General features: G+C 45.4%; 1 protein-coding gene across 2 annotated transcripts in view; it reads right to left on the bottom strand.

The window, feature by feature from the left end:
• The window catches only part of ARHGEF40 (Rho guanine nucleotide exchange factor 40), a 507,114-nt gene that overhangs the window by 52,450 nt on the left and 426,778 nt on the right, over positions 1-27,886 (bottom strand). For both annotated transcript variants that reach the window (XM_069633711.1, XM_069633710.1), the window contains exon 21: positions 17,249-17,482. In XM_069633711.1, coding sequence (XP_069489812.1) covers positions 17,249-17,482 — 234 coding nt within the window. The remainder of the gene's footprint in view (positions 1-17,248; positions 17,483-27,886) is intronic.

Raw genomic sequence — 27,886 nt, forward strand, 5'->3', positions numbered from 1 at the left:
GAATCCAGGGGCAGGAAGATGAGGAGGGAGATAGATAGGAGAGCGTCCGGGGGAGAAATGATTTCGGGTGGGGAGCCAGAGAGGGATAGCCGAGTCAATGATAGCCGAGGGGAGGTTAGGAGTGCTCAAAAAGAGGTGGGTCAAGGGAACCACGGTGGGGGCAGTGATGGGGCACAGAAGGGGGTGACAGGGAAGAGGGGAAAAGGGGGTAAATACCTGCAGAAGAGTGCAGGTGGGGGAAGGAGGGAGAGGTCCCCATCAATTGAGGTTAGAGAGGGGCGCGGAATGGCCCCCCCGGGTAGGCGGAGTGAGGGCAGAGGGCACTGCGCAGCCCCCGCTGTTCAGGTGGAGGTAGAGGGTTTTAGAACGGCCCCTCCTCAGTCAGCGCAAGGAGAGCCTAGAGGGTGCAGCACGGCCCCTAGCGAGGAGGATTACAGGGTGGAGGACGGCACGCCTCGCCCGAGAGAAGAGGACCGGACAGGGGTTTCTGCGGCCCCGCCGAGAAGACGTCAAAGGAGTGGCAGGGTCGACGCCCCGGGCTCGCAGGAAGATGATCAACTCAACTCGGGCATGAGCTTGCATCCACAATTGTATTTAAGGGGTGATGAAGTTGGATTGGAGGATAAAGGGGACAGTTGGAGAAAGAAGGTTATAGGGCTGTAAGGGATAGGGGGGAGGAGGGAAGAAGTTTGAGGTGGGATTGGGAAAGACAGGTGCAGGGTGGTCGGAGGGCAAGAGGTCGGGGCAACAATTGGCTGGGCGAATCTGCTGACATGTTTTGTCCCCGCAGTAGGAGCCCTCTAAGAAAAGAGATGAGGAGCAGCGGTGTGGACGCCAGACCACAGACGGGCTGTGTGGAAAGAGGTGAGCGGGAAAGGGAATGGTCATCTGCATGGCAGAGAGGGGACACGAGAAGGGGGACGGGAAATGAAGGTTCTGGTCTGCAAGGGGTAAGGAAAGAAGTTGGTGTACAGGCCATTCGAGCCTTGGGGGATGAGAAGGGCATTTGCTCAGAGGAGGTTCAAACGGACAAGGTGGTGGAGCAATTGGTGCTCGAGGTGCAAGTTGCAAAAGAAAAGGAGGTTGAAGTGAAAGGCAAGGAGAAAAAACTGCCGTACATGAGTATCACAAAACCTTTGGGGGCGCACTTGAGTGCAGCGACCAGGGAGAAGATTCAGGCGGGGGAATTTGGAGATGTTTTTAAGCTGCTCCGTAGGGAAGTGAGAGCAAAGGAGGGGTCTAAGGAAGAAGAGAGGGAACTGGCTTCGCGCCCAAGGGTCCCAGTGACTATTGAGAATTGGACGTCGGCATTTATCATTTATGCCAGTGTATATTGTGAGAAATTCCCGGAGCGATGCATGGCTCTGCTTAAATATATGGACGTAATTAGGAAGGCTTTCACAGGTTTTGGGGGTTTTGGCTGGGTACGCTATGATGAGGAATTCAGAGCAAGAATGGCGGAGGACAGTCAGACTGTTTGGGGGGAGATAGACATGGATCTTTGGCTTCAATGGATGGCTCCGACGAGGCCTGCCCCGACATTTCACACATCGAGTGGGCTGGCTGTGCCTTACCGGCCCTTTCTTGGTTGCCCCGCCCATGAGGGGGCGGGGGGAGGAGGCAGAGGACAGCCCTCAACAGCATGTTGGGCGCTCAATAAAGAAGGCAGCACGAGGTGGATGTGCAAATTTAAATACGAGTGCAGCAGGTGTGCGGGTCGGCATCCGGTTACAGATTGTTTTCAGGCAGGGGACAGTGGGTCAGGGCGAGGAGTGGGGCAAGGAGGTGGGGGGTGCACTAGGGCCCCTGGTGCAGGTGGGAAACATGTGGCAATGGACGCAAGGAGCTTGAAGATTAGTTATATGGAATGGACTGCATGGACGGGGGTGCAGGTTTGGCCCCTGGTGCAGTGGTGAAGAGGAGTAATGAAGAAAAGGGCCTGCATGGACGGGTGTGCACGTGGGCCCCCGGTGCAGGGGGGGCAACACAGGGCCATATTAATAAGGTGATGGAAGGTTGGGGGGCAAGGGTGAGCAGGAGGGTAATAGATTAGAGGAAAAAGGGGGGGGCTAAGTGGGTTTAGGTGTATTGTTTAAAGGTTAGGTGACAGGTGAGAAATATAGGGGGACAGGTAGGAGAGGACTGGGGGTGTTTTCGGAGAGGGATAAGGAGATGGCCAAGAAGGATAGGGTACTGAGGAAGGTGTTACTAGTGGTGTGGGAAGGGTTAGGAGGTTGGAACTCATTCATTTAGGAGGGGTGCAGCATCTGAAGGTAGCAGGCTGGGTTATTCAGAGGAGTAGGTGAAAAGGTTGGGACGCTGGAAGTAAGGGAGATACAAAGGGTATGTCAGGGACCGGGGCAAACGGGATGTCTTTATAGAATTTTTCAGTAGGTTGCAGGAGTGTTGCATTTATTAGGATGTTGTTGATTTGTAAGTGATTTTGTAATTTCTTTTTCAGATGCTGCTAGGAGGTCGGGTCAGATGTCAAAAATCTGGTTTGCGGGACATTCTAGGGTTAAGTGGGCGGGGAAAGAAGCTGAGAAAAGGGTTGTTGGCAGGCAACTGGGTTGCAACTATTAAGATGTTGTGGTAAGATGGTCCGGGTTTGGGGGGCTGCGCTGGGATCAGTTGCTTCCTATGTTGGCTGGGTTGAGGGAAAGCTATGGGCCTCCAGATGGGGGGATTATTCATGGTGGGGAAAATGATCTGGTAAGGGATACGGGTGTGGCTCTTCTTAGGAAAATAAAAAGGGTTTTTGTTATGGGTCCGACAAGTGTGGCCACAAGCATCTGTGTGGGGACTAAGTGGTTGCCGCTGAGAGTTTGGAGGGGAGCGAGAAATGAGGTACCGATAGAGCGGGCAAGGAAGGGGATAAACAGAGGGATGGTAGAATTTTGTGCATCGGTGTCGGTACAGGTTTTGGACTGTAAGGAGATAGTTTAGGAAGGATTGATGAGATTTAGAGAGGATGGTGTACACTTGCTGGTTTTTGGGGAATAATCATTATCTGGCAGACTTGAGCTCTTGGCTGGGAGATTGGTTAAGGAGTCGGAGGGAAGGAGAACTGTTGGGGGGGTGGGACAGAAAGAACACCTCGGTGGAGGGTTTTTCTGGTGCCGGGGGCATGGCCCCTTTAAATGTGGGGGGATGGAAGCACAATGGGGGAATGGCGCCGGAAAGGATGTGGTGGTGCTGTTTGCACAAGCGAGCCACCCTGGGGGAACAGGTATTGAGCCTGGAGGGGCATGGCCCCGGGGAGAAAGCGGGACGCCTGGAGAAGGGGTAAGGAGACGGTAGGGTCCAAGGGATAGTTAGGGAGGAAGTGGATTTATTTAATTATTTAATTGTCAGGGGGAAATGAAAATGTTTAATTATTTAATTGGTGGTTTAAAATAGTTCTTTAGTCTGTAAGGCCATGGAGCCAGGTAAGCGTTTAATTGTAAGCTTTGGCCTGTCACATTAAAGCGACCTTTTCCACTTTTAAATGAGTCTGGGTTTTTGTGCAGTAAGCCAAAATGGCCAGTGTTGCTGGGTGATGCTCCTCAACAGTGGGAAAGCCCAGGGTCTTGAGCCCCCTATTCAACATGGACGTGTCATTCACTTGCAGGTCAATAGAGCGGTCAATGTTTGTCAACCGCCACTAGTTCATGCTTAGAAATGTGGTCCTACTACTTAACTCGGACCACTCAATGGCACTGCGAGGACATACCAATTGCAGGACAGCCAATTACAAAAGACTTCTTACAGCAACGGAACACAACACGCCAGACCGATGTAGGTGATTATTTAGTTGAGAAAAGTTTTTAATCTGAAATACCCATCACTCCGGCCCACTATCCGCCACCCTGCACCCCCCTACCCTTAAAACGTACCTCCTGCTCCTCACCTGCTGTTCCTCTGCACGGCTCCATGCCTGCGATGCGAGTTCCACCTCCCCATTGAGGGGCGGAACTTCTGCTGCAGGGTCTGTTTTTAAAAAACTTTTGTTGTCCCCCGCTTTCCTTTTTAAGGATGCGGGGGGCACCCCCGCCACACCGAATGCCCTTAATGACCATCAAGGGGAGCGGGGGAAACCTCTGCAACCCGCGCTCCCCTTAATCGACATTCCGTTTTGTCATTTTCTTTACCGTGCCGAATTCGACATTTTCTCCTGTTCGTTTTTTTTTTGTAGACATTTTCTGCAGATACCACGCCAGACCACTCATGATGCCTTCACTGAATTTTTTGACATCATGTATTTAGGCCATCCGAACTAGAAAGAACTAAGATTTCAAAGCAAGCCAGCAAGACCATAACTGTACATGAAGAAATATGAGCACACAACAACAATCTTAAAGAATCTGTGCTGCAGAACAAAGGATTTGATTCACGGTTCAAGGTCCTGTACCAGTGGATTGACTAGAATGACCGCGCTGTTCAAACAGTACCTGGAACTGCTGACAGCTGGAATGAGAACCCACTTACCCTAGTTCAAAATTACTGCACACAACACTAACTCTGTAACCTGAAAATCACATGCAGTTTGCTGATACCATGCAGGTCAAACTGATAGAAGTCCAAGCACAGCAACCAAACCCGAAACACATTCCACAAAAGATTGGTATGCAATGAACGCAGAGGGTTGTGGGATATTGCTGATCTGATCACGTTGCCAGTACACAGACCATACTGAAGGAACCACAAGGTATCCTCCACTGGTGTAATATCGGCTGACACATGATGCACCCTTTGCTCTATGCAAGACCCATTGTCTTGTCCTGTGCCATTGCTGATATGCAAAAAGAGAAAGTAACTGCACTTCCCCACTCTCTCCACAAGGTGGAGTTAGATGGAAACCATGCTGCTCATGCACAAGGGTTTGCCAGAGCTGAGTGCATAGTGACATATAGGGTTCTGTTAAAGCTCACCTATGCTTTTGTAGGATTTACTGATCCCGATCTGGATTGGCAAGTGGATATGACATGGGCTTCTGAATGAGGAGCAGTTGTTGGAGCTGAGTTTGAATAGACCTCCACCGACCCCTTTATGGAATTGACCTTGTATCGTTTTCAATTCTATTTATTACAGAACTACAGAAATCAAACAAGCAGGCTGCAGGCACACAGTGCAGTATGGAACTAATCTCAGTGCTTGGATGAAAAATGGGAAATGCTGAACAAGGGCTAAAATCTCTTGCTCTATGGAAATTGCCATGTTTCAAACACCCCTCGCCACCCAACACTGATTTAATTTAATGTATTTAAATCACCAAATGCACTCCACCGTTACCTCCAATAGCCTTGTTTATTGGATTATTTTTAATTGTATGTGTTTTTATTTAGTTGCTTCATTTGCTTTTGTAGAACCAAAGCTTAATACGCTGTGCTTTTGTGGTCCAGCTGCCTACCCCTCACTCACATTTCCTTTCACAACCATTCACACTTGACAAGCGACTGGATTTCATGTGAAAAGGTGCAAGGAACACTCTTTAGAAGATTAATATCCCCATGAAATCAGTGGCAGGCAGCACAGTCCTTCCAGGTGCTTTATTTGCAGGAGGTCTGTGCCACCTGCTTTAGTGCAGGGGTGCAGACTCTGCTACATTATTTTTTCATTTTTTATGCAGAGCCCTTTGATATGATATGATATGCAATTTATAGCGCACCTATACACAAGTGTTTCAAGGCTCGACGAGGCAAGGGAGGGGGAACAGAGGGAAGACAGAGACAACGATCCTCCTAGGCCAGGTGACATTGAGATCGCGCAAGTGCATGGGAAGGAGGTATAGTGCGGGGGGTAGGAGGGAGGGGACAGTGCAGTACATGAGATCATTGGAATAAATAAACAATGAGTAAAAGTACGGGCAGCTGTTGGCAAGTGCGAGGGTAAGTGCAGACATCAGGTGTCAAGTGCTGGTAGGGGGACTGTAGAGATACATAAAACAGTCCCCAGTGCAGGGGTTGCCAGGGGGGCAGTGCAAGTGTGCGACTGGCGGGGTGGGGACCTGGGCCCGAGATCAGAGGGTGGCCAGGTAACCAGTGCAGTTTGAGTTTCAGCCAGGAGATCAGCAGGGGAGAGGAGGAGAGAAAGCAGAAGCAAAGAGAAAGGTTTTGAGGTGCTTCCGGAACCAGAGATGGTTCTCCTCAAGTTTCAGGGAGGCAGGGAGGCTGTTAGGGAGGCCCCACAATACAATAATGAGAGACCAGCAGGTCGTAGATGTCTGGCATCTTTGCCTTTAATTATTGCACAAATAGCTTACGTGATGACTACTCACAGGTGAGGATTCCTCTCCTATCGGTCAGCGTGTTCTGTAGAGAGGGTGGGAGATCCCGTGTCCTGTCTCCTGTGTGGCGGTGTGCTGTGGATGCAAGCAAGTAAGTGAAGTGTGAATGGGTAATTTGTTTGTATCTAGGTGTGTATGCAAGGGAGGTTGTCTAAGTGCTCATGTATTTGAATATGTCTGCCTTTGAATGTGGGCCCAAACAGTTGACACCCGTTCACAAGAACCTTTGCATGAGAAGCCATCAGAAGCATCCCGGGACCATTTGTGGGCTGTCAAGTATTGCAAATGGCTTTTTCACTGCATCGGTTACCGTCCTGAGTTGGAGCTCGGCCCTATGCAGGTCATCAATTCATAGCCTAAGCAAATCCCTCCTGCTCAACGTCCCACCAGAATAGAGCTGAATGTTCTTCACTGCTAAGTACTCGCCTGTAGACCCGTGATCAGGCTAACCTTCCCTGCTGGCCATCTCTGCCAAGTCATGGTGGTCTGCTCTCGTTGTGTGACCTGCTCAGGCTGCTGTCTTAAAGTGCCTTTGCAATCTTGCTGGAAGATCTTTGAAACTGTCCCATACAAGCATAGAACCACCGTCACGACGCAGCCAATCCCTAAGCCGACTTCAGCCGCTGCAACCATGGCTCTTTGACCCCCTGCAACTAGACTAACAGAAGAATTAAGTGGCCCCAGTGATTCTGAGCATCCTAGGGGTGATCGCTCAGAGATTCAGAGAAAGGTGTGTTAGTATACTGCGATGAATCTGATCACTTCTTTTCCGGCGGTGACCTCTCCGCATGTGATCAGGGGACGGCAGCCACTACCTGATCTTTACCTTGGGGGTGGCTAAGCGAGTGAGGATCAGATGGGGGAGACAATTTACGGGGGAGTATTGAGACACCATCAAACAAGGCATGACATTTCCCGTCTTCTCTTGAAGATATCTCATCCATACCCAATGCCCTTATGGCATATAGTTATTCCTCCCCTCATTGCCCTTATGGCATATAGTTATACCTCCCCTCATTTCCCTAAGAAAGGTACTGAATACCTTCAAACAAAATCTGAGCGTGAACCATAAAGAGCTGGCTTGTCCCCTAAGATTCATGAAAGTATCTTCTCAGACTCTAATTCCGAGTTATTCAGAACCAACTTGCCTTTAATGACTTCTAAGAAAACGTACACAAAGATGGACTACCATGTCCATAACCATGGGAGTACTGGGCAGAGGAAGATGAGCCGAGCAATGCAGAGCCGAAAAAGACCAAGAGTACAGGCTGACCTCTAGTTGTTTTGAGCACGTACCTGTAACCCAGAGATTTAAACCGCAGCCACAGCTAATTGTGGCACGCTGCCGCTGGAGAGACAAAGCTGCTGTTCTTGGGATGGACCGAGATACCGAAGATCTGAAGAAGGTGTCGCAGAGCCAAACGGCTCATGAAAGAAGGGAAGGAAGGCTGACTGAGTGGGAAAACACACTGCTGCAAGAATGCCAGAAGCCAGCACAGGGCTCCTTGTGTGCTCACAGGTGTTACGAGATGGCGTTCGCCTTACCGGCACTCAACTTAGAGCAGAAGAGTTCAGCACCAACCGTGAGAGGCAGAGAAGTCGACTGAAGACGATGAGACAGGAAGAATCACACAACCCCCGCTACCGGCTTCCCGAGAGAGACAAGGAGGACGCCAACAAGAGTCGGCGAGTCACAGAAAGGAAAACAGGGATACCGGGGTGTATTGGCAATATTGCCAAAGGCAAATGACTGCAAAGGAAGCACATGAAATATATGAGAGAGAAAGAAGCCATGAGCATTTCTTTGAAAAAAGAGCAAAAACAAGGAACTTTCAAAATGATGAGTGTATGCAATACACATATGAGAAAAGCCCAGGCAAGATAAAATACCAGGCAAACACTGGGTCAGATAAATTGAACATAAGAAAATCTTACTTTTGGGAGTGGGTGCAGAGACCACACAAGAATAGACCGGGAAAGAGATCATACCAGGCAGTGGCAAGAGAGTACATTAGAGAAAAGCCCCGGCAAGAGAGTATACCCGGCAGTTACGAGTGAGTGCGTTTGAGAAAGCCCTGGCCACAGAGTATACCAGTCAGTTGAAAGAGAGTACATTTGAGGAAGCCCTGCCAGGAGAGTATACCAGGCAGTAGTAGGAAAGGCCATTTAAGAAAGTCCTTGTTGGAGAGCATACCAGGCAAGGACAAGCTGAAGAGGGTACAGGAAACTCATTATGTAAAAGGGGTCCTGAGAAGGATAAAATCAGGACTAGTAAAAAGGCTGTGTGAAACCAACAAGAAAAGAAGGAGTTAAACCTGACAGGAGAGTGCACCAGGTATTCTAACAAAGAATAGGCAAAGAGCCAAGTTGTTTTGTGTATCAATTGTATTGAGGAATTGTGATCTACGAGATCCAAATCAAACGGGCTTCGTGGAAGGAATGGGCACAAATATCAATTTACTGGCATTAAACGCCATTAAAGCCCAATGCCATGCTCAGAAACAACAAGTTTTCTTTGCATTTATAGATCTCAATTCTGCATTTGATTCAGTCAGTCGACTAATATTAATGTCTAAGTTAAGAAGAGACTCTTGCCCAAGTTCCCTATATGACATCATACATTCATTACATTCAAATACAACAGTTCGTGTTCGTATCACCATTGATGGATTACTTTCTAAGAATATTGATAAGAAATCGTGGTCTGAAGCAAGGATGTTCGTTGGCATCTGCCATTTTCAATTAATATATTCATGATGTCAATATTCCGCTGTCTAAAGTAACATCCGATTTACCCAAATTTAATACTTACCAAATACAATCATTAATGTATGCAGATGATCTCATATTAGTATCAAAAACCCAGATGGGGCTTCAGCGATTACTTGATGCCTTTTTGTTGTATATACAGCTAAATGAATTAAAAATCAATATAACAAAGACGCAAAATGTGCAATATTCGCCTAAGCGCAATGGTCCTCTTGCGCATGTTTGGAACATCAACAGCTGCCCCATCATGGTGGCACAACATTACAATTACCTAGGAATGTTTTTCGAAGGGAAAGGGAAGGCACAGGGCCATTTGGAGTGCGTGGAGGCTAAACTGGTCACAGCCATCTCCCAAGCTCGTATTAACTTGTATGGATACGGGAAATTTTCAATTCAGCCGGCCTGGCATTATTGGAAAATGAAAACCATACCTTCTTTAATGTATGGATTGGAAACCGTTCCTTGTGATTCATCCTTCCAATTTACCAAATGGGAAGCCAAATTTTGGAGAGCGGTATTACACCTCCCTCAATGTATCCCGGCAGCTTGGATTAGGTATGAGCTTGGGCTGGTTTCGCTCCAGGCACACTATAATTGGCGAGTGTGAGCTCTATTTAAAAAATGTTTACTGTCAACTGAATTAAATGTTTTGTTGAAGGTGGTCTCTCACTACATGTTCACGGTTAAAAACTCATTTGTAAAAAATGGGATATGTATATAAAATATTAGCCGAAGCAGAGATATCGATTGAGACACTGCTAAGTAATCCAAATAAAGCCAAATCGAAGATATATCAGTTGAACTGGATAAAAACTAGAGAACTATGTTTAACTTATCGTGATGGGGATCTGCTTCGATTTCCACCTAAAAAAGTTAGTACCCTACCACAATATCTGCTACGTTGTCCCTCAGTCAAATTCCATAGTGGTATACTTCGTTTACGTTTTAATTTATGGACCACACTTGATCTCAAAGCAAAATGGAAACTTCTGCCCTCTGGAAAAAAAAATATATGCCGGGTTTGCGCAGTGGAAGATACACGCGAAACCTTAGTACACATAATTACTGAATGCCGTGCGCTTCAGCCAAAAAGAGAAATTTTCTTCGCCAGACATTGTAAACGACTGGGAAACATTATACAGCAAGAATGTTGGTCCATGATATTGGGTTTGAACATTATGCCCATTCAAATAGCTACTATTAATTATCTCACCAATTTGAATTTGGAAGAGGGAGCTGACGACATTGAAATGTAATAGGGAAAAAACATTTGAGATACCTGCTATGGAACAGTTTTCGAGAGACTTAAAGTATTGATTTCTGATTGCTGTCTGTTAATAACAAATAAGCGCATTTAACAATTTTGTCTAGAGTTACTTCTGAGGTGTTTGTAATTTGTGATTTGATGTGAAATTTGATGCATTTGATGAATTTTAGTATTGATTTTGTATATATCCTATCTTGTATTGCTTTTCCTTTCTTAAGTGAGTTGAATTCTTTATGCTTTCGTGTTTAATTGGAATGTTATAGAAAATAATGTATTTTAAAATTGTTTTAACAATCTTGTATTACATTGTAATTGTATTAATTATGTTGTACATATTTGAAAGGTTGATTAAATTCAGCCAATACAAATAAAATACAAAATTTAAAAAAATGTACTGTGAAACAAGATAAACTCAAAGTGAAAGAGCCAAGTTGTTTTGTGTCTCAATTATATTGTGGAACAGGTGAAACCCAAAGACAAAGAGACAAATTATTTTGTGTATGAATTGTGCTGTGAAACGAGAGAAGCTCAAAGACAAAGAGCCAAGATGTTTTGTGTATCAATTATATTGTGGAACAAGGGAAACCCAGAGACAAGTTGTTTTGTGTCTTAATTGTGTTGTGGAACAAGAGAAACTCAAAGACACATAGTCAAAGTTGTTTTGTCAATCAGTTGCGTTGTGGAACAAGTGAAACTCAAGAAACTGACTTGACTCTACAACATATAGATGAGAAATCCAGGGGAAGGGGATAAGGAACTCTAGCCTTCTGGGACCTTTGTGTTGGAGTTATACCTTTTCCTTTATGAACATTTATTCATCACTGAAGGTCAAAACAATTATCCCATTCATCATTTATTTTGTTAGAGCGTGAGGGCCAGAATAGTACTTTAGACACAAGACTGGTTTGGATTTGGACATTCTGACAACTGAAAGATCCTTAGTTTTGGTTCCAGGTAGGGAAACACTTCTAGTACAGGGACAGAGAGGCATTTCGCCACCAGTTTTATCTTAATAAAAGTCTTTGACCAAAACCATAAGCATCTTGTGTCCGAGTCGCATTCCTGGTTCATCACAGTGCTTGCCTATTTTCACCAACCCCACTGCCATAGGAATTGAATGGTTGTGAAGGCCACTCCCTAACTCTCGCTTACCTGGTTGTGATCGGTGGAGTTCTGGCCTGGATCTTCACAGGGTTACGCCCAGTGTGGTGGTATTGGGAAAGTACCCCTAAAGATCTTTCTGCTTAACTTTTAAACCGCAAAGATGCTTTATTCCGGAGCTGTGTTTGACATGTTGGCTTTGCTGAAGCTTGTTCTAAGGAACTTTCAAGACTTCCCTCTCCCTACACAGGTACTTTCCTGAAATTCTGTCTCTGTTGAGGCACTAGGCCTACTTACCTGGTAGGCGTGGACTGCTTAAGCTATAGGGGCCTTATAATTATAAGGCAAGATATATGGTTACTGTTGTCAATGGACTGTTTCTAAACCTTACAGTTTATATTGTATCCCGTTCAATTGATTGGAACTTCTTTTACTGTGCTTCATCGTAAAATGTGGGTGATCTCTCTTTGAGCTCACCAACTGTGTACATATGTTCTCCTCCCACTTGAGAATACCTTTAGGATGTTCCGGAATTGTATAAAAAAGTCTAAATAGTGCATCTGGTAATAAATACTTGATTTTTACTTTACCAGCTTAGATTAAAGGCCTAACAAATTCATATATTTGTGTATTCCTGTGCTGCTGGTGTTATTTGAGTACTCTATGTTGGGTTAACTGTACTACTGCTCATACCTTTCTCTGTTTTCGTGCTATCAAACTCCTAATCAGATCGCTTACCTTTTCACAGCTTGGCTATTTTTCTGCCCTCTTAATTGGTCTCCCTGCTTCCCATCTTGTTCCCCTGAGTTCATTGTATAAGACTTCTGTTCACCTTATGTTCTCCTTACTCCCTCATTCTTTTATTTCTGACTCTCTTGCCTCTCATTCCTAACTTTCATTTGACTCTAAAATTCTTCATTATTTTCTTTGCATTGTCTATAAATGCCTCCATGGTCTTGCCCCACCCTATATTTCTGCGCTCATTTTTATTTACTGTCCTTCCCGCGCTCTCGATCTGAATCAGAACACCTACTTTCATGTTCCAAAACCATCTCGTACTCCATCTCATTTCCATTCATTCTCTTTACATGCCCCTAAATTCCAGAACTCTCTTGCTCTTTCTGTCTGCTCCTCTACTACTCTGCATATCCTTCATATCTAACTGATGACCCTGTTAGGGAGAATTCTCAAAAATGTGCTAATTCCTCTCTACCTTAGAGACCCCCAGCAACTTTGCTGGGCTCTAGGACTTTTTTTATTTTCAACCTGGAGAGAGTGAGACCTTCTTCCCACTCTCTCATGTCATTTTATGTGATCTAACACTGTTTCATTTTGGTTTTGGGGTCTGACAAACTCCATAGGCATCATCTTTTGTATTGTGACACACAGCACCTTCAGTGCAGTGGCACATGGAAGTCTTTCAGATTTCCCAAAGGTTTAACTACCTTCTCTTGGATAAACTACTGTTTCCAAGAGAAGTAAAGTGAAATTGACTTTACTTACATTTTGTAACGTTCTAGACCCAGCACACACTATCTTACCATAGGGTGCTGGAGGGGTTAATTAGTATCCCCTTTGTCTAGTTTCTCATGCAACATTTTTATGTTACCCTTTCTACAATTAATGGCTGGTGGCAGTGGTTTACTTTTAACTACCATTAGGAGCTTTACCGTGGGCTGCGTTCAAAGCTGCAGTAAAGCACCCATGGGTGCCCATTCTGTCAAAATGGCCCTGGTCTTCTTTTTCGCAATTTCCTGTTGGAAAGGTCCTTCTTGAGATTTACTCTGTGTGCCAATCCAGGTTTGGTCCCTTTGTTCATTTTGTCTTTGGCGGGATTCACGAGTGAAGCCCGCCTTTGGCTCCAGTATTTCTGGCAAGGGCAGGAAGTGAGGGAGGTGCCCGAAACTCTCTGTGCGTAATCCCCTTGGTTACAGTAATGCACCCAAAGGTGATTGGCTGGCTGGCTGTCCGGCAAGGACAGCAACCCTGCTTTGTGATTGAAAGCTAGGCTGGAATGAATGGGAGAAACCTGCATAAAAGGTGAGGCTTTTTGGCTTGGAAGGCAGAGTCGACCACTGGACGAAGGAATGTGAAGAAGAACTTGGAAGAGACGCCTGCTGCAACTCCTGGACTGTTGGTTTGCCCGGTGAAGCCCTGCTGCTGTGCTGAAGCTCTGAATTCGCCTCGTCTAGAGAAGCCCTGAAAGGACAACTTTTACCCTTGAGTTGGTGGGACCAATCAACTCCAAAGTGAACTTGTTTGGACATTCTCTTGGAGCTGGCTGTACTTCCACTGCTGCTGCTGCTGGAACCGAAGTGCCAGGGAGAGGAACACCAAATGGAGTGCATCATGCTTAAGGCGGACCCGAGCTCCTGCAAGATTCCCCAGACTCCCAGTAACCAGGACTGACCAAGCCTGAGCCACCTCAAGAGAGTGCTGGACCCGAGAAGCGAGGAAAGTCCAGAGTGGTATCCATGAGACTGCGGTGGTGCTATTTGCTCAGACGCGAGGAGCTGAAACTGCAAAGTGCTGCTGAATAGAAGTTGGTCCTTTTCTGCCACTGACCGTCCCGTGTGTTGTAGGAGTCCCCAATAGTCCTTCCTCTTGTCCCCATGACTAAGGCACAGGAACACCAGGATCTACAGAGCCACACAGGAACAGAAGCTATTTGGAACAATTTCTTCTAACCAAAGGTACTGTACAATTTAAGAGAACTTGCCTCTTGTCTTGTAGCCTTGCTTGATCTCAGTTGAGAAATGTCAGGATTACTTCTGCAGGGTTGCTTGCATCTTCTACCTCTCACAAGTCTCCTAGCTTGTGACCCTACTTTGATTCTACATTTTCTACAAAGACTCCTAAAACATTGTGCAAAACTTTTACTTACCAGCAAGAACTGCTTCAGCTCACCTAGACGTTTGCCCCATTGACATTGGCTAGTCTGGCACCTCCTCTGATTGTGTGCTTTTACTTTTTTTCCAGGAAAGGGTTAACTTAATTTGCATTGGGGGTTCAAAGGTACTTACCTACTTCAGAATATCTGTGTGATCTCTTGTTTAATTCTGAAACCTCTTTACTTTAACACTCATTTCAGTATTGCTTTAAATGTACCAGAGATATATTAATGTCCACAGTGTCCTAGCTATTTAAGTCACCCGAGGGAGGGTGTAGGAAGTGTCCATGTGCCATCCCAAATGGGTATTTGCTGATTTAGAGAAAATAAGAGTGTGTATTTTGGAGTGTATTTGTGTGTTACCATTATATTGCCCCTTCTGGAGAAGGCTTATTCAAACTGACTGTTAAATACATTAATAATTGTTTAATCAAGAAACCTTGTGTGTAAGGGTTTATTTGGATACTTGTCACTGTGAATCTCTGTGTAACCACCCTACTGCTGTCATTGACCCCTCCTGGGATAAGCCTGGCTGCTCAGCCACACTACCAACCTGTGTAGTACAGACGTATACCAAAGGTTGGGTTCCTATTGCTAGGAGGTCGAGGTTGTTGTAGTGCACCCAAAGGGTACTGCACCAAATCTTGCCTAACAGATCCATTTTTTTGTCATAAAATGAATGCATGTTCTTCTCAAACCCTGCTGATTTAATCTACTGCACCTTCAAATTAACTGAGCTATGTTTACATTGTACAGCGCTTTGGCAAGAGTAATATATACATTCTAATAAATACAAATAAAAAGACAATTACTACCCCACCCCCAAAGTCTCCGATGTCTTCCATACTGCTCAGTTGGCATTACCTTGATACAGTTTGGTTAAGACCTAAGTGTCAATAACCCTGGTCATCAACTAGGGTGGCCACTTACAACCCCCCAAAAGGGCTTGTTCTGAAAATATATTTGAACACTGCGAGGTAATCATTTGACATGTATGTGCTCATACTCTTTGTGGTCTTTGTTCAGAGTTAGTGAAGGATCCTTTTCATGTGAGAGAGCTAGTTTGGATTGGGCAGGGAGTCTACACACCCTAATCCACATCCAAAACAGAGATGCCACTACTGTACCTGAGCTGGCTATCCGTGATTGGCGTTCATTCAGGGCTTGAATGTTGCAGGTCCCTTGATAGGTGGGCTGTGGTCACCTCCAGTTCAGGTTTCGGTATATCAGATGGGGGTCTGGAACCATTCAGAATGTTGACTACTGGAACTTGCAATCCGAAGTATGTGACACCACAGAGGAATGCAAGGAAGCAGCTTCTGTGGCAAATACTGCCCTTCAAAGTCTCGGACAGTGAGGCTCAACCCTTTATCGACCAGTGGCGGTCTGCTCAGTGAAGCTCACAGTTCTGAACCAGGACCAGGTTGGATCTCCTCCAAGGTCCACGCTCATGTAATTGTGGGCCTGTAACTGGTCTGCATCATCTGCAGTGGGGACTCCTCCATGCTGGGACGACGTGCAGCCTCCAGTGCTGTGCAACTTGCTGAATGACTTCATAGATAGACATGGATTCTCATGCTCTGCTGCTTTTCTCCATCAGGCAGATGGGTTTTTCTGGAGCTGAAAGACCTTTGTTCTTCCTCACGGTCACTACCAGACCGTTGCTGGGCCACTAAGGCTGCTTCTGTCTACAACTGCGTCACTGAGCTCTTTCTTTGCAGTCGGTACCAAAGGGGGTGTCCTTAATCATCAAAAGCATGTATTCGAGCCTGGTGATATTTGGGACCGTGAGGTTAGGAACGGAGAATTGAACTGCTGCTTTGCTGAACTCAGGTCTCATAGGAAGCCACCTCTGCACCTGTGATGCCTTTACCCTTAATGCCACAACCAATGAAGGGGGACACTTGTCCCCAATGGCCCAGGCTAACTAAGCGTCATTGTTCTTCTTGGTCTGCGTTTGAGGAGAAGAGCTGCATGCATCTTTTGTTGTCCCCACTGGCCCCACTTGAATCTAATAAGGTTTAAGCCATACCCTGCAGCTATTATGGCCTTATCTTTGGTGGTGTAACTTGGATATAGGAATGCTGTCTGGTGACCCCTTAGTTACTCCGAACTGGTAGCTGCTTTCCGTCTCCCGAGGTATGATGTACGTACTGTCTTATAAATGTCCACTATCTGACCACAATCAAATCGTACGGGAGAAATGTGGTCACTTTTCTAAGCTACCACTAAGTAGCCAAAACACTGTACCTCCCAGAAGCTATTATTAAACAATTGTTTGAAGGTCAGAGCTAGACTGCTTAAGCTAGTTTTGGTGAGCCGTATCATTTTAAAAGGCTGCTGATATGTTCTAACAGCCCCCTATCTCTCCATTCGGTTTTCCTTAGACTTGGCCTTGCTGCACATTCACAATAATCTCCTAAGTGAGGTCCTTTTTTCTTCCACTGCTTTCATGGTGGTTTGATATACAGCACTATCAGCAATCTCAACTTTGGATGGCCAGGCATCTGAAGGCTTTGCCAATGTGAGCAGCATATGCAACATGGCCTCTGTGGTTCTCCAGGCCTCTGGAGGCCTGAACAGTCACATCAGCGCTGACTGACCAGGCCTCTGTTGTCTCTTTGTTGAAAGAGTCGTTCGCACAGTAGTCCTGTGTTGACAGTTTGCCTGAAAAGGGACTTTATTTTCTTTCTCTCTGTCCTTGATAATTACTACACCATACCTTCACAATAACAATTGTGGATGAAAAAGAGTATGGACCACAAGTCTCTATGTAGGGCGCAACTATACAGATAGCTGCGCAGGTTAGTGTTTTGAGGGACGGAGAAAAGAGTACCACAAGAGAAAGAGAGAGAAAGCGAGAGAGAGAGACAGAGAGAGGGAGAGAAAATGAATGAAAAAGAAGAAGGTCACAATGTGATAGAAACAAGTGCAGGAAATAATCATTACTCCTTACCTGGGGAAGTCTTGCAGTCGCTGTATTCCCATCCTTCCTCTGCAATACTTCCTGGGAGTGAGGAGGCACCAGGAGAACTGGGTCCAGTTGAGTTGTGCCTAAAGGGGAATGGAAGATTCAGGGATCCTAGTCCCGCTGTTGGGGAACATGATGAGGCTGAAGGGCATGAGGATTGCCTGCAAGGCCCGCTGTGGTCAAAAGAAGATACTGCCACGGATGCACGGGTCCGAGCTCCTGTGAAAATTAATAGAGAACAACCGAGAGAGATTACGAGCAAAGTCACCTTCAACAATATTGCTCATTTACTCAGGCAAAACATGTCAACTGATTCGGGGAGGACACTGGCTTTAGGGAGACCCTGAGAAGCCCTGCTCTATTACAAAGTCTATGATTTGCCAAGAGAGCAGCTCACCCCTGACAAGAAGAATAGGACATAAAAGGAAATGGTGGTCCTGAAACCTGGGTTTCACCTCTTACTTTGTTAACGTGACCAAATACACTCTCCCTTCTACCAGAGTCATGTCGAGTCAATAGAGAAACAAATCACAGATCCGCCCACCAATTGATCATTTCTAAAACATATTTTTTTCAGGACTAAAATTTGGTAATTATATTGTGCTAAGCCTCTATCTATGGCTTTAGAATTTGAAGTTCATTAAAGAAACTTAGAAGTAGTCACCAGGAGGAATAACCTCCCCCTCCAAGTTATTTTCATATGTATATGGGCAAAGACAATACACACTATTTAGCCCCTCATTCGTGCATGAGAGAGGATTCCCCCAGGAACAGCAAGGCTACCTCAGTGGCCATCACTCAGGTTATCTCCGTGGCAGTCTTGTGGTTGCCCACCCCGAGTAGATGCCGTTTCGTTTTTTTTTACGTGCATGCAGAAACCCATCCGGAAAAAGATCTGTCAAGGGCTTCTTTCCTAGGGATTTCTGCTTCCACGCATCTAAACCTCATTTACTCTGTTATTTGCTGCAAGACTACTGCACAGCAATTCCTTTACTTTCTTCCACTGCTAGGGAGCTTCTGTATGCCCAGCATCACAGTACCAGACACTGGGAAACCAACTTTGAGGTCCAACAGGCCCTCAAAAAATAATTGTCCTAGTGGGAAGAGTGGCTGCACCAGGTATGAGCCAGCAGTTATTTCCCCTACACAATTAGGATGTTCCACAGCCAGTACAAGAATGTTGACTGTCCGGTCTGTTGCTCAGGTAATTATGTGCCACTATGAGTCTAGTGCACCGGCGAGCATGGAGACACAATGCTAGAACATCCCAACTGCACAATAATGATGTTCCACAGCCAGTAAAAGAATGTTGACTGTCCGGTCTGTTGCTCAGGCAATTATGTGCCACTATGAGTCTAGTGCACCGGCGAGCATGGAGACACAATGCTAGAACATCCCAACTGCACAATAATGATGTTCCACAGCCAGTAAAAGAATGTTGACTGTCCGGTCTGTTGCTCAGGCAATTATATGCCACTATGAGTCTAGTGCACCAGCGAGCATGGAGACACAATGCTAGAACGTCCCAACGCATGTCACACAAGATAAAGGTAAAAGCCTTTTTTCATGTTTTACTCCTGTATCCACCTTTAGAAGAAAGAGCCGGTGTGTAGCAAATATTACTCTTCAAATACACTGAGCCGGGGACCCCCATTGAAGGCCTACACAGAAGGCCTCTGATTGTCTGGGCTTGTCTGGACATGGCAGCCTCAGGGTCCCCCGGCAGCCGAGCTACAATCCTGCATTGCTGACCACTAGGTGTGCTCTCCGGATCCCTGCATTGCAGATTGCCCATAGGTAAGAGCATGCCTGTGATTGTGTGCACTCCCACCATGTTGAAGCACTACAGGTCACCCGCTCTCTCAATTACCGGCACCCACCCTGCCACGCATCTGCTCCCTCACCCTATACCACCACCTGCAGCCACTGTTTGCTTCTCATCCCGTTCTCCTCTTCCATCCAGACGATGGGATCACACAATTCCACTGGCACCGACAATGACTCCATTGCCTATTGACGCTATCCCGCATTACTGCCCATGGCCACATACGCTGCTACACTCTATAGATATGGCCTCTGTAAAATGCTTGCATTCGTGCTGTAACTTAACTGATGTTGATGCTCCAAGACCCACTTGTATTGTTGAATGTGAACCCCCATTCCTTATTGCACTAGATGCTGCCTTTGTAAAGTGTCTGCACGCCGGCTCAGTGTTAATAGGTCAGCAATATATTAAAAGCTGTACCTAACTTCACCAAAACAAAAGTGCATGTTGTGTTTTTTGATGTACACCTATCCATGAAAAGGCAAAAAATAGCACCATCAATGGATGGTTAATACACAGTAGATGTAATTTGCATTTAAATAAGTTGCAATTTTTTGACTCCTACAGCCAGGACATACCCCCTTTTAGTATATATCTGCACACCGGCTCTAGCACAACTGATGTTCCCAAAGTCTTGAATACTGTACAATTCCTACCCATCTGCCCAAACGGCCCAAATGCTGACCCTGGAAAAGACTAAAACTCCTGCTTCATACCAGTTAATGCTGCTGCCAGTAATTGCTTACCACGTTACTTAGCCCCCTCAGAAAATACGGATACCACACACCTGCCTAATCATTATAGAAATGGTGTTGCACTGTCCGATAATTGCCTACTTGCATGCTTAGAACATCTGGTTGCCACTACTGTTGACTGCTTTCCCCCCACCAATATGGAGATTGAGTCCAGAAACGGTCTAACCACCTGCCTAATCCCCAAACAGGCTACTATTGATGAACTGGTGCCCCTACGCTCAGTATCCTGTGCGCTGTTCCCGCTGAATACCCTTATGCTAACCTTTCACCCATGAATGACAACCTGGGTGAAAGGTTAGAATAAGGTTATTCAGCAGGAACAGCGCAGAGGATAAATGAGTTGCTCGCTGAAGGCCTTGGTGCAGGAAATATGTTCGGCTGCAGCTAAGCCCACTAGTATAACCTTGACCTACCACTCCCACATGCCCACATGCCGACTCCTGACTTGCGAGACTTAGAAGCACAATAGCCCTTCTGCCACACAGCCAGCCTTCACTTCTTCCCCTTGTAAACCAACTGTGCTGGGGTGACCCTCGGCTGGTGAGACTTAGAGCTAGAACCCCTTTTGAGCCACAACTCCCCACCAACACATGACAAACTGGTTACCGAAGCCCTTCCACACATCCTACCCCCTTAAAACACGTCTCTCTATCGCCCACCCGGGAATTGCAACAAGCCCTCAAACAACCACAGCCTGAACAACTCAAATGTGCCCTGTTCAATGTTCAATCATTGGGAGCCCATGCTATAGATATCCACAACCTTATACTCAAACACCAACTTGTCTTCCTTGCCATCACGGAATCCTGGCTCCATAATGCCTCAGGCCCTCTCCTCTCCTTGGCTATCCCACCCAATTTCGCCATCCCCTGGGCTGATCCCCTAAATGCCATAGATGGTGGAGTGGTTCTCATCGTCAAATCCTCCCTTCAACTCAGAGCTTGCCCCATCCCCACCACTCTGGGCTATGAAATGCTCCTAACGAAACTGCCAACCAACCCAAGACCACCATCAATATACTCCTTATCCACTGTCAACCCAACAATGCCAGTCAACCCGACCTGGACGTACCTTTACTGATCACACCATTCATAAACCCTGCCACCAAATGCTTTATGCTAGCTGATATTAACCTCAGATTTAAGGACATGGCTGATACCAAAGCAACTTCCCTCACTCTTGCCCTGGAAAACATAAACTTCACCCAAATAATAGACTCCCCTACTCATACCCAAAGGGTGTATCCTTGATTGGCTCCTTACATCCAATGTTACCATAGACATCACCACCATCAATGAAAGCCTGTGGTCAGACCACTTCCTCATCCTTTTCAATCTAGTCACCCTCTCACCACCGAGACTTCCACGCTGAGTTCCATACTGGTCAGGCACACCAGTAAACTGACACACAAGGCTCTAAATCCTACCCTAACAGCTACACTGGAATCAGGCCCCCCATGCTCTAACCTGAACACTACTGATATTGTTAACCAATATCATGATTGTCTGCTCACCACCACGGACAAACACCCCTCCCCCAGCTGGGCTAAAATACCTAAATCACGGAAGATAAATAATAATTGGTTCAACGATTACCTCATTTCCCTGTGTAAAAATAATAAAAGAGCCCTCGAGCACCTCTACAAAAAGAAGCCCTGCTCCAGTAACCGCATTCCCATCGCCATGGCCAAATGCAAATACAATGCCTCTGTCATCACTACCAAAGCCAACACATTTAATGAGCACATAAATAACGCAGGCTCTAACACCAAAGAGCTCTTCATACATCCTAAGAGAGCAGGAGATCCCTATTCCTACCTCACCTCCAACCCTCCCAGACAAATCTTGGTGTACTAATATTCAAGATGCTCTAGCTCACAAAATCACCACCCTGAAAGTGATATTCAGCACCAGGAGAGCCAATCTGTCCACCAAAGTACCAGCTGCCATCTCCCCAAACCACCACTGAAGGCCAACCCTACCAGCATTGCCCCTTTTAAGTTGACCAAAGTCTCACTAGAGGAAGTGCTTCCCGCCATCCTCACTTTAAAACCATCCAACTGCAAAGGTGACGCCTGCCCGGCACATGTAGTTAAACTCTGTGCACCCACCCAGGCTCCTATTATTATGAACTTCGTCAATGCCTCCTTTCTTACCAATGAGGTCCTACTCAACATTAAATCAGCTTGGATCGTTCCACTTCTTAAAAATCCACCCTTGACCCAACCATCTCGTCCAACTACCAACCAATCACCACAGTCCCCTTTCTTCTCAGGATTCTGGACTGGATGGCTTACACACAAGTGCAGCATTTTCTAGAGCTCAACCACTTGCTTGGAAGGTGACAATCAGGCTTCCGTCCAAAACACAGCACAGACACAGCACTACTGAACCTTAAAAACCAAATGGACCTCATCAAGGACTCTGACCACCTAGGCATCCTCCTACTTCTAGACTTATCGGCGGCCTTTGACTAAGTTGACCATGGCACACTTTGCCAGCATCTAAGCCAGCATTTCCACTTCTCTCCACATGCCAACTGCCTGGATGCATTCCTTCCTTAGTGACCGGACGACTAGAGTCTTCATCAGGGTAGCAGATGCTGACCCTATCCAGCCCCCTTTGGCCTGCCGCAGGGATCCTGCCTCTCACCCACGATCTACAATGCTTACACCAAACCTTTCTTGGACCTCTTGGATCCTTGGGTGTCATCTACACCAACTCTGCAGATGACACCCAAATACTCATTCCTATCACAGGTAACTTTTCCCAAGACACCATCAATAACAATTTGGTGTCATACAGTACATACAAAACTGGATGGCCACTCACATCTGGTGCTTGAATGATGAGAAAACCAAGCTCCTAATTGTACTCCTGGGAGTACATCTTGAATCAGAGTTAATCATGATGAAACACATCAATGATCTGTCATCATCCAAGGTTTATACCTAACGGCTCATCTCACTGAGCAGACAATTTCTGACTCCGGGCAACTGTCTCACACTCGCACGTGCGCTAATCCTAGCAAAATTGTATTAGTGCAACAAGCTCCTCATGGGTACTTCTGCCACTAACCTTGCCAAACTGCAGCTACTGCAGAACAAAGCACTGTGAGCGCCACTGGGGCTTAAGGGTTCTGATCATATCTCGGCCATCAGATGAGAGGTAGACTGGCTGCCAGTAAAAGCATGTAGTGAGTTCAAAACTCTCACCTTTGCACACAAATACATTTATAAATTAGCGCCCACTTACCTCAATGACAATCTCACCCAGAAACACTCAGGTAGAGTCCTCAGATCAAATGCCAATATCTCCCTGGTCACCCCCACTTTAGAAACAAAAGGACTGGTGGCTGTAGCTTTGAGGTCACCACACCTACCCTCTGGAGCACCCTCCTGATGAATATCAGAAATCAGAAATCGTTTCATGTATTAAAAAAAGTGTACAAATATGTACCTTCAATAAGTATGAATAAGTATGTTTGTCTGTAACCGAATTCTCCATGTGCAACGAACGCTGTGATACCCACCCCAGGGTTTGGGCATTTTTATAAATGTCATAAAAAAATAAATAAATAAAATTCAAAATAGTCAACTCAATAGTAGAAATCTTAAGAAATGTCACATTGTTTTCAGTCAAACCCCTCCTCTCCGGCCCAGTCCACGCAGTAGAATGCCTTATCTTTATGTGGGACACCAAGAGCGCCCCTTTTGGATCAACAAAATGATTGTTTTGAACAAAGAGGTGCTTTACCATCACTAGATATCATTGGAAATTACAGAAATCACTGAAAACAATGACTCAACGAGTGAAACACAACTTGTCATTGCAAGCAGTGGGGGAACATGGTCACTGCAAAAATAAGCTCTTTACACGCCAGGTTCGAAAGCCAGAGAATAGGAGACCAGTACAGCCACACTGTAATTCTGTCATCAAAAGGAAAAGGTTACTTACTAGTAAACAAGGTTTTGCAGCTTGATATCGTTTACACTTTGAGATGACGTGAATTACACTGCCATCTAGTGTACACACACGGCCGCCAACCACAAGTGTGTTTGTAATATAATATGACATCAGACCAAGACCTGCAGCGCCTACTCACACAGCAGTGCAATATTTAGTTTAATTAATGCTCTTCGTCGTGGGTGCTATGCCATACCTCCACAGTTCTACTGTAATGATTCTTGGTCCTTCCTCCTCGAGACTTGTGCGATGCGCTTACCATATACAGGGTTTTTAGCATCATAAAGTTCAAAAGAAAGCTGATGGAAGTTGGGGTATTTCCACTGCTTCCCAGGACCCCCTTCGTTCTGGTTCCATAATCTTTCCTTCTCAGTCCTTTTCTGCTCTGATCCAATGGTAAAATGTTATTAAGATAGAGCAGGGGAGGAGGTTATTTGCCAGAAGGGTGAGAAGGACGTTACGCTATGCTGAGTAATTTTTACTTATTCCTACGTCCAGTCCCCCTTTACCCAGACTCATGAGATAGATTCATAAGAATCCCCAGAAAGTGCTGAGGACCTTCATCTGACATGAAGTTTTAACCAAACTGGTTCTAAAGTACTCCCTGGCCAAAATGTGCATCAGCTCTTGAGCACGCATGCAATGAGTGATGTTTTTGGAATATGTTTTGAATTGGCCATGTTTTTTGTCTAGCAGATGCTCTCCAAAGGCACCTGGTGTAGGAGTCCCACAGATGCAGCCTTTTTCCTGATGGTACGGGCGTGTATGCCAAACGGTGGAGTAAAGCCGGTAGCTCCAGATCTCTTTCAGAATTTGGCAACCAAATACCCCAGGCCTTGCTAGAAGTCAAAGGGCCTCATTACAAGGTTGCCGGTCCGGTAACAACGGTACCAGTAAGCTTGCTGGTACCGTTGTTACCAGACCAGCAAACTACGAGGTATGCTTGCGGGTGCCTTTCAGCCTGGCAGGTCCTGCCGGGCGGAACGGCACCCGTGAGCAGACCTACACGGTAGCACCGGCACCGTTAATAATGATGACGGTGCTACCGGCCTCCCCATTCCCTTTGAGTCCTATTGGGCTCAATGGGAATGGGGATTGATTTTTACCGGCATCTGGCAAAGGGGAATTACTGAGTCCGGCGGGGCCGGTATGCCCCGGTACATCCTCATTGTTGGGTGCCAGTAAAAAAATTACTCTGCGGCAGCCTTGCCGGTATTTTCCGACACGGCTACCGCCACACTTATAATGACCCCCAGAGTTTGGTAAAGAGCAGCCAAATTTTAAAGTTTCAGCAAGCCAACGTCCAGTCCCAAACTCCATCAAAACCCAGTAGGATCCGCCCAAATAACTCCTTCCAGTTGACAGCCACTTATATCCCTTCTCCAGAATCCAGCGCAGTCTGCTATATCACATATGGATTCTGAACATCTTTCCCTATTTGGTGATGTCAGCTGTTACCAGACTTCCCCTTTCATGAAGTCACTGCCAACTTAATCACGTGTCGGAATATTAGAGAATCTTCCAGCACCTAGTTCCCCCCCTTTTGGTTCAACTCACGCCACCTGGTTTTTGGCAATCTGCATTCCTGCTTGTTCATCGCAGAGAGGTAAATGGCACTAATTTCTTCCCCTTCCTGCATGGCTGCATGAACAATGAATATGTTCATTTCCCAAGGCCTTATCATGTTGTTACATTGTGCACAGCATCTTGCCTTGCAAACATAGCTATTTATCTTTCAAAATTCTGCTTTATTTTCAGAAATACTTCATAGCAATGCTTTTCATTCATACACCTACCGCAGTGGTGGTATACACAGTAGGTGGTCTACAAATCAAGCCCACATAAAGCAGCCCTACATCAGCTGTTAATAACAGCAAATACCCCTGCTTCGGTTCCTAATGCTAAATGCTAGTATCCATGTATTACATTACCCACCGCATGTGCTGCAATGTTAGCTTGCTACAATGTTAGTATTGTTATTAAGGCCTACAATCTGTAACCTAGCTCCTTCAGTTTTACCCACAATACCCTATATTAGTACTTATATACAACATTACACACACATGCTGCCATGATAGAACCTGCTGACAATCTCCCTACAGGACACAATGCTATTCATAGGGGCAATTTGGTGTTTCCCTGCTGGTGGTACCCCAGTCTGCATCCTCGTAGTGCTGTGCCTTAGAAGCAGTCCTGACTGGGCACACGGCACAATCTATCTGCACTGCTTATCCCTGCCATTGATATGGAATTTCCCTTGCAAGGATAACATAAGGTTGAAAACAGTAGTTCCTAAATACTTTATTTCAATCTACACAGTATAAGAGAAGCTCTTTGCATATGTTTCTGATAGAAAATGTGGATTACTAGAAACAATGACGATTCCATAGTTTGATTTAAATGAATAGGAATAGGTTATACGTTAGTAAAAGTGTGCTCTTGACAGCACTTTCTGGTTATGTATTTCTGTCCAAATGTTCTTTCTGCTTACAAAGTCTATAACTCCCTCTTTATAGGGGAGTAATGGCAGCTTAACATAAAGACATTTGTGCATACCGAGACACCAACTAGGAGCTGTCAAAATAGTAGGTGCAACAGTTCTACTTTGAGTTCCCCATATATTTTAGCTGGAACCATTATCAGAGCTGAATGTTAAACTACTTACTCTCTGTCAAGTGTAACATATCCTTTTTTTAACAACGTATTTTGATTTTCTTATATTTAGGTGAGTTGTCTTTGTCATTTGTCTTTCTGGCCTCTTCCAGAAAGCTCATGCATTAAATCAGTAAATATACAAAGTTCATTTCTATGACCTCAGGAGCTAACCTAGTTCAATGACCTGGGGCCTTATTAAGAGTTTGGCGGTATTAAACTGTTCTACGGTTACCTCCTAAGGGAACAGGAAGGGGCTGCATGATTTAGAGTTATGCAAACCTATTGGTTATTCCCCATTTTGGAGTCTGATAGGACTCCTTTGGGATTGCTTACTACTACTCGTGGTAATTCCTTCATGCTTCATGGTTTTGCATGGAGGAAATTTCCACCACACAAAACAGGTGGAATTCCTGAGTTTCAATTTAAACTTCAAATTTGGTGTTGCTGTAAAAGTAGCAGTAATCCTGCTACGGCATCTTTTTTAATGCACGGCCAAGCTCTTAGTAAGGCCCTAGAGTTTGGATGTGAAATTGCTGCCGTCGGTAGAGTAAGCAGTCTTGGTGAGTGTGCAATTTCCATTGCAGTCCTATGCTGAGGAGATGCCCCGTAATGGGTTGGGCTGGATGCTTGCTTATATTCAGGATGGAGGTGGGGATATTTCTGCTCCTGTAGTGAAAATCCAAAGTTGGCACCCATGAACCCACAGTTTAATTTACTAAAAACTGCTGTCAGCTAACAGAAGCATTTATTTGTGATTAACCAGTTTGACAAGCATAGAACATCTTTATAAATATAACCTGTGCTAAAACACAGAGGGGCACACAAATAACAGAGTATGTGTGGTGTCTGACAAAAAACAACATTTCAACGAAAACTAGTGAACGCAAGCAGCATTTTTCAATTTGGAAATTACTTTTGTTTTTTTTTGGAAGAGTGAAATGCACATTTGGAAAACAATGGTGTGCCTAGCATGTAGAAAGCCTGCATAAAATGCAAAGGAAGGGCACAAAAATTACAGGATATTTGTGTGGTAGTCCAACAAATATCTGTCTTTTTCAGACAGCTACTAATTAATAATAATGCAACAAAGAGGTTTTTGAAGTTCTTAATATAATTGTGAAGGCATATGTTATTCCATCTGTGTATAGAGAGGAAATAATTGGGCCAAAAAAATATTGGTAAAAATTCAGAGGTTTTATAAATATCCCCACCCTGATATTGCCCGCTAGTAGCTCTCCACTGTTGGCCTCCACTACAAGTATCTCTAGCTAACATAAAGGTTGGAGACCCCTGATCAAGGAAAATAACCGCAAAAACACGGCATTAAATAATTTAACTTAAAAAAGTGTTTCTTTTTCAGTATTTCCAGAGCGGGCGACTGAAGAGGTTCAGGCGAGCTACTAGTCGCCCGCGATCGACCGTT

This window comes from Ambystoma mexicanum, chromosome 13 (assembly GCF_040938575.1).
Source record: "Ambystoma mexicanum isolate Mex_15411 chromosome 13, UKY_AmexF1_1, whole genome shotgun sequence".
Classification (NCBI taxonomy): Eukaryota; Metazoa; Chordata; class Amphibia; order Caudata; family Ambystomatidae; genus Ambystoma; species Ambystoma mexicanum.